The sequence below is a fragment of the Zonotrichia albicollis genome, chromosome 3, assembly GCF_047830755.1.
Source record: "Zonotrichia albicollis isolate bZonAlb1 chromosome 3, bZonAlb1.hap1, whole genome shotgun sequence".
Lineage (NCBI taxonomy): Eukaryota > Metazoa > Chordata > Aves > Passeriformes > Passerellidae > Zonotrichia > Zonotrichia albicollis.
In genome coordinates, this window is record NC_133821.1 from 17,912,584 (window position 1) to 17,925,407 (window position 12,824).

The following is a 12,824-nucleotide window of genomic DNA, read 5'->3' on the forward strand; positions in this document are numbered from 1 at the left end:
AAAAGAGTGCAAATGCACCAGATATCAAAGTAGCCAGTAAACTAATTTAAGAAGGAGATTGATTGCTGCTGTGTGAAATTAAAAATTACTATGCTTTTTTTTCCCCACTGAAATTAGTCACAGAGGAGAGGCATGTAAATAAATCAGTTCTGGTGCGTAGCAAACAGGCATAAGGAAAAGTAATTAAAAGCTTGTAGAGATCTTCATCTGTGTCTATAAAAGCTGCAAAGCCATTCCTGGGTACTCATCTAAACTTTTTGCCCATCTCTGCCCAGGTGAAACGATCCTGCATTTCACCCTCTTTACCTCCAGAAAGCTTTTTCTGAGATCAAGCCCATCTCACTGAACTGAGAGTGTTTTAGTCATCCTGAAGAGTGTGTGGAGAAGAATATAAATATTTCCTGCCTTTCCCATGCTTGGAGAGCATTCCTGATTTTTCTCCCTGTTCATGTCTTCTCCAGCCCTTTTCCTTACTCTGCTCTGCAGCATTGAGGAGCCTTAGCTGCCCTTCAAACATTGAATTTAATGATCCTGGTAACTGTGCCACACAATAGAAGTGCAGGCAAAAGAAAGAGGGAAGAGTTGGCACAGGGAGAGATGCATTGTGCTGAATTTTACATCAGGACCAGAAGGGTTTTTATTATATGATTTTCTTCTTTACAGCTCCCAGCAGAGCAAAGAGTGCACAGATAGGCTGTAAACCCATCCAGTGCAGTCTGTATAAATCAGAAATATAAAGCCATCTGATATTCCCTCGTGGTGATCCAGCACCCTAAGCCCTGCCAAAGCCAGGGGGGCCCATTATTGCTGTTGGTGGCATGTCTGTGTTTGCAGAGTTAAGTGAAGAATTAAGAGGGGGCACAGATAGTGGAAGGGGCCAAGGGTACTGGGGATTCCCAATACAAGACCAATATATGCCAAATATAAGGAGATTTACTCAAGAAATTTTATGAGGTCATGACAAAATGGGTTTAAGACCTCAAGACCTTTACTCCTAGCTGGGATTTTGCACCAGACATGAGATCCCTACTCCTAACTGTGCCAAAATGCCCCTTCCACATACATCCTGACACTCAAGAAAGCAGATGCAATGGCTGTGAAAGATGCTGTTTGAAGATGCTTCCCTAGGGGAAAAAAAAAAAAAAAGAAAAAACCCCCCCGTTTTGTGAGCTAATGAGCAGCCCTGGCAGCTGAAATGATCAGTGGCACATAATTTCATGTCAAGAGACATTTGCCTCCTGACAGCCATATTAATAGAGTCCAACTGGGCGTTGATGTGGTTATCCTTTGCTGGTAGGTATGGAGATATTTTCCACAGGCAGACAGGCTGCAGGCTTCTGATCCCTCCTTGCTGGGGCTCAGAGGCAGCCAGCTCTCCCAGAGATCCCTGCCACAGACAGCTCATCAGGGAAGTCAGGGTGTCAGAACTCAGCACATCCCTCTGGGTGTCCAGAGTTGCTGAGAACCCCGCCAGGGGCCTCAGAGACCCTGGCATGCTGCCCAGAGCAGCAGGGGATTTGATTTTGACCCTTGGAGCAAGTTCCCAGCTTTGTATGAGGATGTGAAAGTCACACAGGTTTGAATAGTGTAATAATAAAATGATCACAGGGTGAAAATGTAGATTTTAGGATTTTTGCTATGGGAGTTATGGGGACAAGATGGAGGAATTTGGGCGTGTCCAGCCTTTCTTCTTCTTCTTCTTGGTCTCCATTTTCTGCAGTGATGTTGGCACTTTGGGATTGGTTTAGAGTAGAAGTGCACTGTCTAACATAGGTGATAGGTATTGGGAATTAAGTGTAAATATGATATATGTAGTTTGTTGTATAAAAGGACAACACCACCTTGGGGGTGGTCAGAGTGCCTGTGGCTGCCCTGCAGAGCAGATCTCCACTGGGCAGAAAGAAAATTTTATAGATAAGAATTAATAAACTACCTCAAGACTGAAAAGTGAAGAGTCCAGACTCGTTCTTCAGTTGCTTGGGCCAAAGCAGAGACATGCAGAGCATCTTGGGGCAGCAATTATCAACAGCAAGCCGAAATCAGGGGATCCATGTGGAGAGGGAGCAGCTGTCCCAGTCCCTTCTGCTCCAGAGGGAAGGCTTAGCCCATGCCCTGAGCTGCTGAGGCCCCAGTGAGAGCATTCCTGGGAGCTGAGCAGGCAGATGCCATGGGAGATGGATTGGGTTTCCACGTGCTGCCCTGAGGATAACGATTTCCTGTGGGTTCTCATCATGTTAGAGAACACAGGTGCCATAAAACAAGACGAAAAAGGAGCTGTCCAGCAGCATGGGTGATGGTGTTTGCTCATGCAGAGCTGCACTGCCAGCTCTGACAGAACACACAGGGTTTCCAGTCAGCAGAGACGTCACAACAGCAGTAATGAATGTGCAAGGAGGCAGAGAGGCAGGCTGGCTTGTGTGTGACTGCAGGTCCTGAGCAGTCACTGGTGTGTGTCCCTCAGCCTTTCCTAGCGGTTTCAGGGTCAGAGGATGGCAGGTTCTGTAAAAGCATGTGATAACAGACCCTTTCTCTCACACCAGTTTTTGTTCTAAGGCCTGCCTTTCATGCTCTGAATTTCCAGCAGATCACCTCTATTTCCCGCAGCTGTATTTGTTACCCTCCAACCTGATGTCCCCAGTCACAGATGTCACCCATCAGGGATGCTCTAGGGCTTTATTGTTCACAGTGACTCATGAAAGCCATTAGATCTGAAAAGTAGCCCACTAAATGTAAAAGGAAATCAGCAAAACAGCACATGAAAAAGCAGTTGTGAGAAGTGATGTAAGCCTTTACTTGGTGCTACGTGGCATTGAATTAATTCACATCCACTTCATGGGCTCTGCTTTCACACCCAGGTGATGTACAAAAATGAGTAAAGAATCTTTTAGTATTCCCCATTCTTTAAGAGAGCACTGTGTCTGTCTCTAGCATAGTTTCCCCGTTTACCATTCTGAATAAGAACACAGTGGTGACAGACAGATGGATAAAAGTCCTTGCCATGTGCAGTGTCTATGATTTCATGAGTCATTTCAGTCAGAAAAAGAGGTAATGAAACATTTGAATGGGTCTAGAGAGACATGACATCATGGCTCTCTTTGCTCTCTTTGGAATTAGTAGTAAATTAAATTAACCTCAGCCATTTATCATTAACAAAAAACCCCTTTAATGTGCTTTCCAATAAATGCATGCCCCCTCTCTCTTAAATCAATTCACCAGAGAAAAGTGAGGCTTTCTCCTGCATATGCAAAGAAAAACAATGTGCTCCTTGAACCACTTATAGAACTTCCATCATGAAAAACAAATCACCAACAGCTCCACCACAGCTACATCCAAACACCAACCAAAATACTTAACTGCAGCCTTTAGCAGCAGTTCTTGTTCTGGCTGCTTAACTGAGCATCCTTTCCATCTGGGCTGGCAGAAATGCCCTGGTGAGATTCCCTGGGCAAAGCTGTTTATGCCTTTCAGAGCACTGCTGTGTCTGGCTGGGTTTAAAGTCAGGATTTTCCTTGAGACATCCTCACTCACAGTGACACAGTTTTACAGGATTCACCGAAGGGGCCTTGAGCTGATTAAAGGACTCCCTATGATTTGGGAGGGTTACACAGACAAAGTTCAAGCCCCCTCCCTGCAGGTCTCTCCTTTTTCCGCTTTTTATTTTTCTCCTCTCTTTTCTCCTAAAAGAGACTACATGATGCTGCTATGCATGTGGTGAAAAGAATAAATAGAAAGCCACCTTGCCAGAATTTACAAGTTGTGGTATTTCTATATTTTACCATTGATCCTCAGACTGCAACTTGCTAGGAAGAACAATCTTACTTGACACAATTAGAATCACAATATTTGAAGCTTTGGAACAAGGTTGATTGAGGAAAAACTGCTCAAGTTTCAACAGAACAAAGTCAGTTATGGTAAAAAAAAGAGACAATGCCCTCAGGATTTAAATATGGATTTTGACTGTGGGGGGTATTGAATGTGCTGGGAAACAAGAAATTTGTGCTCTCAACTGGAGAGCACACTAAAAAAAGCCACTAAATGTCACAGGACAATGTGGTCTGCACCACATTTAACAAAGTGAATCTTTCAAGTATGTGTGACATCCTGAGGACACATCAGGAAAGGCCCAGGTGATGCTCAGGTCACTCAAACTGAGGCTGGGTGAACACCTGAATCTTTAGCACAGATAATTTGGACAGTCTTGGGACCAGCACTTTGACAAGATCCCATGAGGTCACAGAAGTTCCTGCTTTTCAATGGCTTCTGTGTAAAACAGGGCTCCTAATTAATTGCTTAATTAGTTGCAGCCTGTAGAAACCTGCTCAGAACAATGCCATCTGTGCAACAAGGTCAAGGAATGAGGACACTTTTGGAACAATGACTGAGTGTGGTGTCTTGAATTAAATTCAGAAATGTCAGGCTGGGACAGTTACTATTTAAATTAGTACAAAGTCCCATCTGTCTCTGGAGCAAATCCCAGTTCCAGGGTTGTCACACCTGGGAGGATTGGAGTGCCATTATCAGCCCAAGGACCACTGCCAGCTTCTGCAGCACGTCCTTGTCACAGCAAAGGGAAATGCTGGGAGAAGCTACTTGGTCTGGATCTGTGGGAAATTAATTCTCCACAATTCCTTCTGCAGATTGCTCATCAGATGAATGAGCCACAAAAAGTCCAAATGCAAGCCAGACAAGGCTCTCTGAACAAAACTGGGAAGAAAAATTGCCCTTCTTGCTCCCAACACCTCATTTCTACCCCTCCTGGTGGAGACAGGAGTTGTAAGTAAAGATCCCTCATGGTGATGCACCTCATAATTCTGGGACAGACAGAAACACCCACTGGCCACCATTTGGAATGGGAATTCCAGGTGATGTCTGGTTGGAATTGCACTCTTCCTCCTGGATCTCATGATGGTAGCAGGATGAAGAAAGGGGTCAAGCAGAGACTGCCAAGCTCATCTTTCCCAGAGGATGCTGAAAGACCTCTTCTTTTGCCCCTGGTCTTGCCCATCCTCTTGGAGGAAGCTGAGTCCTCCTGCAAACACATGTGAGCTGGCAGGATCACCCCTGAGTCTTTCACATTACTCAGAAATAATCCAAGAAATGGCAACAATGCGACATGTGGAAATGTCATTGATAACTTCTTGTTTGTCACAACACATAATGAGTCTATTTAATACCAAATTGGCATGGGGGAAGGTTTTCCCAACATGAAAAAGCTGATTTTTTTTCACCCCAAGCAGATAAAATTGCAGATTGGTTTTAATTCCAACAGTAACAATTTTATTGCCAACATGACAAAAATGTCTTGATAGGTATATTTGAATGTTTTAGATGCAAACTACACAGATGCAGGTAGATCCTATTCCATTTCTTTTTAGCTGGTTCTTGTAGCTTGTCCCAGAATAAATATATAAAAAACTTGATCTCTTTCCTACTGCTGGGAAGTCAGTCAATTCAATGAAGAATCACCATTGTCTGGGAGGCATCTTTGGGTGCCTAGCTCACTAGATTCAAATCTGCAGAGAGATACTCTGCAGCCTGTTTGAAAGAGATGTGTAGATTGAAATCAGAAGTGATCAATTTCCTCTGCTGTGCATTCAAACAAAGTAGTAATTCAGAAGCCCTCACCAAAAGAGATGCTGAGAGATAGCAAGCTGTATATTCAAGATTAGAATATAGCCCTGAGTCTCTGGTACATGATGTTAATCTTTGATAAGAATATTAAAAAACTCTGTGTATGTTGCAGACTGATAAAATATTAACCTCAAGCCTCAAAAACACCCTCATCCATTTACTGCTGCCTACATTGAACTTCAAGTGAGAGGGGCCTCCTTTCTTTCACTGGTCTTGTTTTTTAGAGGGTGCTGCCACAGCAAGAGATGAAAGAAAGGGCTGTTCTATAAACAGCACCCAAAGAACTGCTCTAGATGAGGGTGCTGTTCTCCTTGCCACAGCAGACTTCAAAGCAGATCATTCACCACCTTGCATGTGAAGACCTTCAGCACATCACAAAGCATTTTGGCCTTGTTTGACAATGGAAACAGACATTGGGATGGCCAGAAGGAAAGGACCATGTTCCATTCCCAGGAATGCAAAAAGGTCTCTTTTTTTTTCTCAAGCCTCTTTCAGCAGGGCAGACAACAGGAGGTGCAAAATTATGTGCCCTGTTTCTGCCCTCAGACTGTGAACATGCTCCTTCTGTTTCCTCTCCTGAAATATAATTCTTCCTGGAAAATCTACCTTTGGAGATGGAAAAAAATGGAAGTATTTAGCTGAGATACGTGAGGATTACTAACAAAAGCCCCAAATCCATTTCCATAATCCTGCTAACAGCATCCCTGCTCGCTAAATTAAAAAAAAAAATGCAAAATACTAAAACCCCACTGACTAAGACTAAAAAGTTCCTTAAACTTAGAATTGACTAAAAGTCAGGGAGACTGAACACTGATCAACTCCTGTGGGATATTTATTGCCCTACTGTTCTGATGACTCCACCAGAGAGGCTTCTGAGTGAATTTGTGAATACTACAGGCACTTCCAGCTTAGTGGCAGCTGTGGACTGGAACAATCCTCACATTCTCATAAAACTGTGACATAACAAGTCAATTGCAAGGCAACAAAAAGTAAGAGCAGGATGAAGAGGGTGCCCTGTTGGCATCAGGATATTTTATTTCCTTGAAGTATAACTATATTGACAAGTCTCTGGGGCTGTATCTGGCTTAGCAAATGTGTGAGGCATAAATAACTGGCAAAGAAAAATTCATGTACAATACTTGCTATCTTGCAGGATGCTCTTGAAAATAAAAAAAAAAAAAAAAAGATCCCTCATCTCCTCAAATGCTTCAAGTTGGTCTCTCTCCTATCTCAAAACTTCCTTGTAATTAAACACCTGCATAATGAATTAAACTCTCCAGGGAATGTTATTTGCCAGCTACTTTTTCAATTATTTAAAATTAGCTTAAGGGCTAAAGCAATCAGGTCATTCATTAATTTAATTCCTTTTTGTAGCCGTACTCCGTGACTTGGTAATGAAACTACAAGATCAAAAGGACAAAGAGGAATGAAGAGGAAATTATACAAGACACTTACAAAGTTCCCTGGCCCATGACCTCAGCCAGGATGCGCAGTCTCTGCTGGTCCACAACGCACTCTAAATGGCCATTTTCTTGTGCAGACAAACACTTCTCTGGAGACATCTTCCCAAAGGGAAAAGTTGGCAGGAGCAACGTCCCTGCACATGCAAAGCACTGGCTGGCAGCCAGCTCCCACTTGGACAGATGAGAACTGGAGATGCTGGGAATTCATCAGCCCCACTTCAGAGCAGCTATCTTTGTCTGCAGAGCTGCCTGGGGGAAGGAAGAGGGAAAGAGATCCTCTTCTACCCAATCCAGGGTGAAGCTTTCCTCTCTTCTCCCAAAGGACCAGAAGTTGCAAAAAACTTCTTGAATGCATTAAACCACACCACAAGCTTTTTGCTGAGGCAAAAGATGTCACCCAAATGCCCCATGTCACCAGGGGCCAGGGTCATCTATTTCTGAGCTGCTTTCCCAAGCACAGGAAAGCCAGCCAGCACTCTCTGATGGTGACATGTGTACCTGGCTCCTTCAGCAGGCAGCTTCTCTCTGTGTCGTGGCTGGGAACAGAAGCCTTGCTATTTTATTCCCCTCTGCCTGGCAGATCTGTCACAGATTTGTGATGGGAGTAAGGGGAGGAGTGTCACAGCAGCCAGCTGTGACCTTCTGCAAGAAGCCCATGGCCTGGTGGCCTCCCAGGACCAGGGCTCTCATGTGAGTGCAGTGGCCGCACCATCAGCACTGCGCCATCTCAGCAAGACAGCAGCACTGAGCTCCTCTAGGACAACTAGAGGAGTTCCTTTGCAGTTCCTTGTGAGGAGGAACTAATTTTAAACTATTTTCACTCATTCCTAGCACAACTGGGTTTAATTGTTTTACACATCACCTTTTGCAGCAGCAAAACTGCAACAGTTCAGAAGGGTAAGAGGGCACCTGGGTGTGCCTGTAGTCACATGCAGAGAGCTGGAGAAGGAACTCAGGGATTTGCTTTCTGAGTGAGCAGCACAGAGAGCTCAAACCTTTGTGTGGCACTCAGCAGAGACTGGGCTGGGCAGCCCCAGAGTACATCCAGTGCCATTTACCCAATCTCTGTTGCTCAAAGCAACAGCCCTGCTTAAGCAAAAGAATTGTGAGACTTGGTATCTGGTCCAGGACAGCAAATCAAAGGCCTTTTATTTCCATTAAAGCTCATCATCTTTAGACAGCTCTTTTGTTCAAGCATTACTTGGACCAATAAATAATGCAGTGTGGAAAAATCTCTTGAAAATGCAAAAGCCTCCTGCCTGCTTTGCTAGCATTGCTTCAGCAATGCTGACCAGCATATCCTGCAAGTATAGATCTTGGCCTGTCACTGCCAAGGAAAGAAAAATACCAAATTTTTTGTTCTTCTTTTGCCTTTTCTTCTTTGATATAAGAGGTTGCTGCATCCCCTGTACAAACACACGCTCCTGGCTGTGTGTCAAGCTCTTTATAATAGACCATATTCTTTTTTTTTTATGGAGTAAAGTGGGACAGATAAGAAACAAAGCAGGGTGGATGGACAAGAGCAGGGCATCACCAGCCAGTCTGGTGGAGTGTGGCACATCATTCTGCTGTTCTGTCTTATTGTTTCCCCTGTTGATATGGGGATTATGAGCCACCTTTCTAAGGAACAAACAGCAGATAGCACCTGGCTGTTATTTCTCTGTCCTCTTCCTTTGAAGTTGGATGTCAAAACCTTATGCCAGAAAAGCAAGGACCATGAAATCCATGTGTGCTGAGCACTGAAACTCTGGAAAAAGCTAGAATTCATATTATTTTCTACCTGCCAGTGGAAACATGAACATTCTTTCCTTCTCCCCAGTGACTACTGAAATATGTCAAAATACAGATATTTTCCTAAAGCCCTTGTCTCTGAAGAGTGGATGAAAAGTAACCAAATATTTCAGAAGTTATCACGAAGAAAGACAAGCTACTCTTTTTTTTTCTGCTCACATAGGCTTTGTTTCCGTGTGAAAACTGTAGAAAATCCTTTACCCAGTGAGACAAGGAGAGCAAATAATTACAAAGCTTTGCATCCCTGCATGCCCCTGCCAGGGAGGTAATTACAGCAGGGAGCCAGAGCAGCAGACAGGCAGGGATTGCTCCCCTGTGCTCCCAGGGCACTCTGCTGCCAGAGAGGAGGGAGGGAGGGTGGGGTGGATATTTGAGAACCTTAAGCACATGGAGAAGTGTGCAGAGGGGTTTTTTCCAGGTGTGTGTCCAGGTCAGAGTTGGGTGGAGGTGTTGTGCACGCTCTTGTTTCTGCCTGCAAGGGAGCAAGCACAAAGTGAAGCTCATTCACAGCATCAAAGGCTCAGCTCTCTCATAATGAATCTCTGTTTACAGTAGGGAGGGAAATGTGTGACATGGTATTGCTCTCGTTCCTAAAAATAAAAGCAGGGAGGAAAAGAGGATTCATGCAAAAAAGACCTTTCAAGATTGTTACCACCACCCCCCAGCCCAAGCAGAAAGCCTGACAGCCCCTGAGAAATCATCTGGCAAGTTCAATGGTAAACTTGACAAGACAAAAAAGATATATTTTTAAAGTCCTTTCTTTGATTTATGAGGCTTCACACTTGCCTACAATCTACAAAGCTAAAAATATCTTTGGAAATAAAAACTGAGGAACCTTCAAGACTCCAGAGGGTGGTGATTTATGAAAAAATAAACATAATGAGTTGGGTTTTTGATCACACACTGCTTGTGGGGAAGAAGTTTTGGTGAAAGACATAATTTGCTTTCCTCTTTCCAAAGGTTTCCTTGCAAAATGCACAAAAACTCCTTTGATTGAGCTCTTCAGCTGTTGACTAATGAGACAATCCAAACAATGGCAAGCCTAAAAACTCACAAGCGTCATTGTGGAGAGGCAGATGTGAGAGAAGACAGGACACCTGCCTGAGAGTGGAGCTGAGAGGAGCGCAGGACTGGGCAGCTACAGGAAATGGGGACAAGACTCTTGTGGGAAGAAAAACACAAACAAAACCAGAAGGAAATAACTGGACAAATGGGCAGCACAGCTATGGCCTCAAAGCTCTGTGTTTTTCTGAGGGAAGATGAAAAGAAGCAAGTCTCAGCTTTGCTTGGGATAAGATCACCAGGTGACATCCTGCTTGGAAAACTGGGTATCCTAATGGGAAAAAAAAAATGTTGAGCTTTCTTAAAGAGCACTTCTGAATCCACTGCTCCTCCCTGCTAGCTCACCTGTGGATGCAGATCTTCATTGCCACCCCAGAGGCAGACCCTGCACGTTGCACCCCTCAATACAGAGGCTCTGCAAGAAGCCCCAGGTCAGCAGCACATTGGCAAGAGCCTTGGTGGAGACAATAAATCCCACACAGAGAGCAGAAACATCACCTGCAGGAGCAACCTGGCTTTCATGGAGCACAACCCCCCCAAAATTCAATCATTCTGTTGGATTGAATGTTGGATCCAGCATTGTGTGATTGTTTTGCAGCATGACAGAGGCGTGCACATCATAAATGTGCTGGCAGGTGATGCAGGAATAAACGAACACCTATGCCTGTGGAATGAGCTGTACTGCAGATACACCTGCTGCAAAAAAAGCTTTCATCTTCAAATGATCAGATTTTTAAAACAAAATTCGCTGCCAGTGCTGTATACTGCATCAAAGAACCCATCCCCCACCTCTGAGTTTCCTACGTGCTATGATTTATTCCCAGATGGCCTTTTTGCTACAACTGCTCAGGAAACTTTGGGAAACACAAAATTTTCAGGAGCTCAAGCAACTGCAGAAAAAGAGGTTTGATCATGAGTAGCAGGAGTTGATCTTTAGCTATACCTCTGGCTTGTGATAAAGAAGGGGGAAAGCTGGACTATTCTTTTGAATTAAGAAGTGATCTCAAATGTTACGAAGGAGTTTAGGTTGAATGAGCTATATAAACAGAAATCACATATATGGTTTATGAGTCCAAGTATGAGTGGGTATCACTGTCAATATCAGCTTAGCAAAGTGCAGGGTTTTGGTAGTTTGTACCAACTATCTCAGCAAACTCTCAGCCACAGGAGGCTGGGGCTTAATGCTGGTTTCATTTTTCCCCTGGAAAATGCCAGTTTGTTCGTTGTGGGGTTCTGCAAAAGAATCACTTTTTCCATGTGTTTCCTCAGGGCTGTGATGGACCTGCTGAGTGGGAAGGCAGGGAGAGAAAGGAGATCCCTGGGAGCTTGGGCAGAGGACAGAGACATGTGATTTTGCTGGACTGGAACAAGCTGGACCATTTTTCTACAAGAGATTTAAAAATTGCGTTTAGGCAGCCACATTCAGCTGTTCTTCATAATTTTACTAAACCAAAAAACACCCAAGTTTTGGTTTTCAGATGCCAAAATCCTTCAGCATAGTACCCGCATTTTTCCCTGTATTCATGCTTTTCCCACCTCCTGTATTCTCCCATGGAAGACAGAGGTTCCTATGGACTCATGCTGGCTCCTGGGATCCATTCACAGCTGGATGCCCTGGTCTTTGCACACTGGTTGTCAGCATATTTAGCTTCTCAGCCATATTGCTTTTTAGTATTAATTACATTGGGGGGGGTTGTATTTATTGGATCATGCTGTGCTTTCTTTGCTCAGATAAAACTATCTCACAAACAATCAAAACTCAAACAATCAAAACTTGTTATTTTCCACAGGACAAACACTAATTGTCTCATAGGCTTCCCAGAGCAAAGATAGACTGTTCATTTGAAGTTAAAAAAAAAATTAGTTCTCTATCTCTTTTTGAGGTTTTTTTTATTTTGAAGAGTAGGATTCTTCAGATCTGAAGAGCCTTCTCTGGTTTGACAAATCAGCAGGGCTGGTAGATGTTTAGTGCAGGCAGATTAGAAAGACAGCTGAGAGGGTGAATGTGAAGGGTGCTGTGGAGCAGAGACTGTAGTTTGCAATAGGCACTAGAGAGAAATATAATCAAATGTTTCCTCGCAGTCGCTGATGAGGCTGCCAGTGTGACTCCTTCCCTGTCACCTCACATTATCTGCCCTGCTGGGAAACTCAGTAATTACACTGCAGACACTTATGGAGACATACTTGTCGAAACAAATGATGGGCACGAGGTGATTGCAAGTTAAGAAATGTTAAGACTGCCTCATGAAGAAAACAAACCAAAACACAGTCACTTCTTTGGTAAAAAAAAAAAAAAAAAAGATATTTGCATATTAAAATTTGAAAGGAAGAACTGACTGAGCAATTTTTTTCCATGGGAAAGGAAATGGTTTCTGGAAAGCAAATTCACATCTGCAGAGCAGAAATTATTTTTATACTCCTGGAAGATATTCTAGCTTATCAGCTTGGGACAAGTAGATCTGTTTTTCCAATGGGAAAGCCAAGTGTTTGAGCTATCAAGAGTGTTTTCTGTTCAAAAGCCAAGTCCACAGAGGATGCTTAGCTGGGCATGTAACCTGGCATGGACCTGACCAACTAAAAACTAAAATAATTTGTAGACACCTCCCTCAGCAAAGTATCTCAAAAGGCAGCCACCACTACCACAGAGACGCATCCAGGTGGAGAAGATGCCACTCCTTGAACTGCCTTCCACTGCCCTAGAGAATGTCTGGCAGGAGATGGTTTAACTTTACCTCATGGGACAGGTAAAAGGCAGCAATTCCCAGTGGCCAGAAGCAGCAGAGCATGGAGAACACAGTGAGGCCAAGATGATCCCTTGGTGGCATCATCAGGAAGTTGTCTTCGCTCTCGGTGTCACTCGAGTAATCGCTCTGCAGT

The 12,824-nt window shown here is 43.8% G+C and overlaps 1 protein-coding gene across 1 annotated transcript in view; it reads right to left on the reverse strand.

The window, feature by feature from the left end:
• Window positions 1-12,824, reverse strand: part of SYNDIG1 (synapse differentiation inducing 1) — a 52,194-nt gene that overhangs the window by 21,325 nt on the left and 18,045 nt on the right. The window contains exon 3 of the mRNA XM_005488510.4: window positions 12,680-12,817. Coding sequence (XP_005488567.1) covers window positions 12,680-12,817 — 138 coding nt within the window. The remainder of the gene's footprint in view (window positions 1-12,679; window positions 12,818-12,824) is intronic.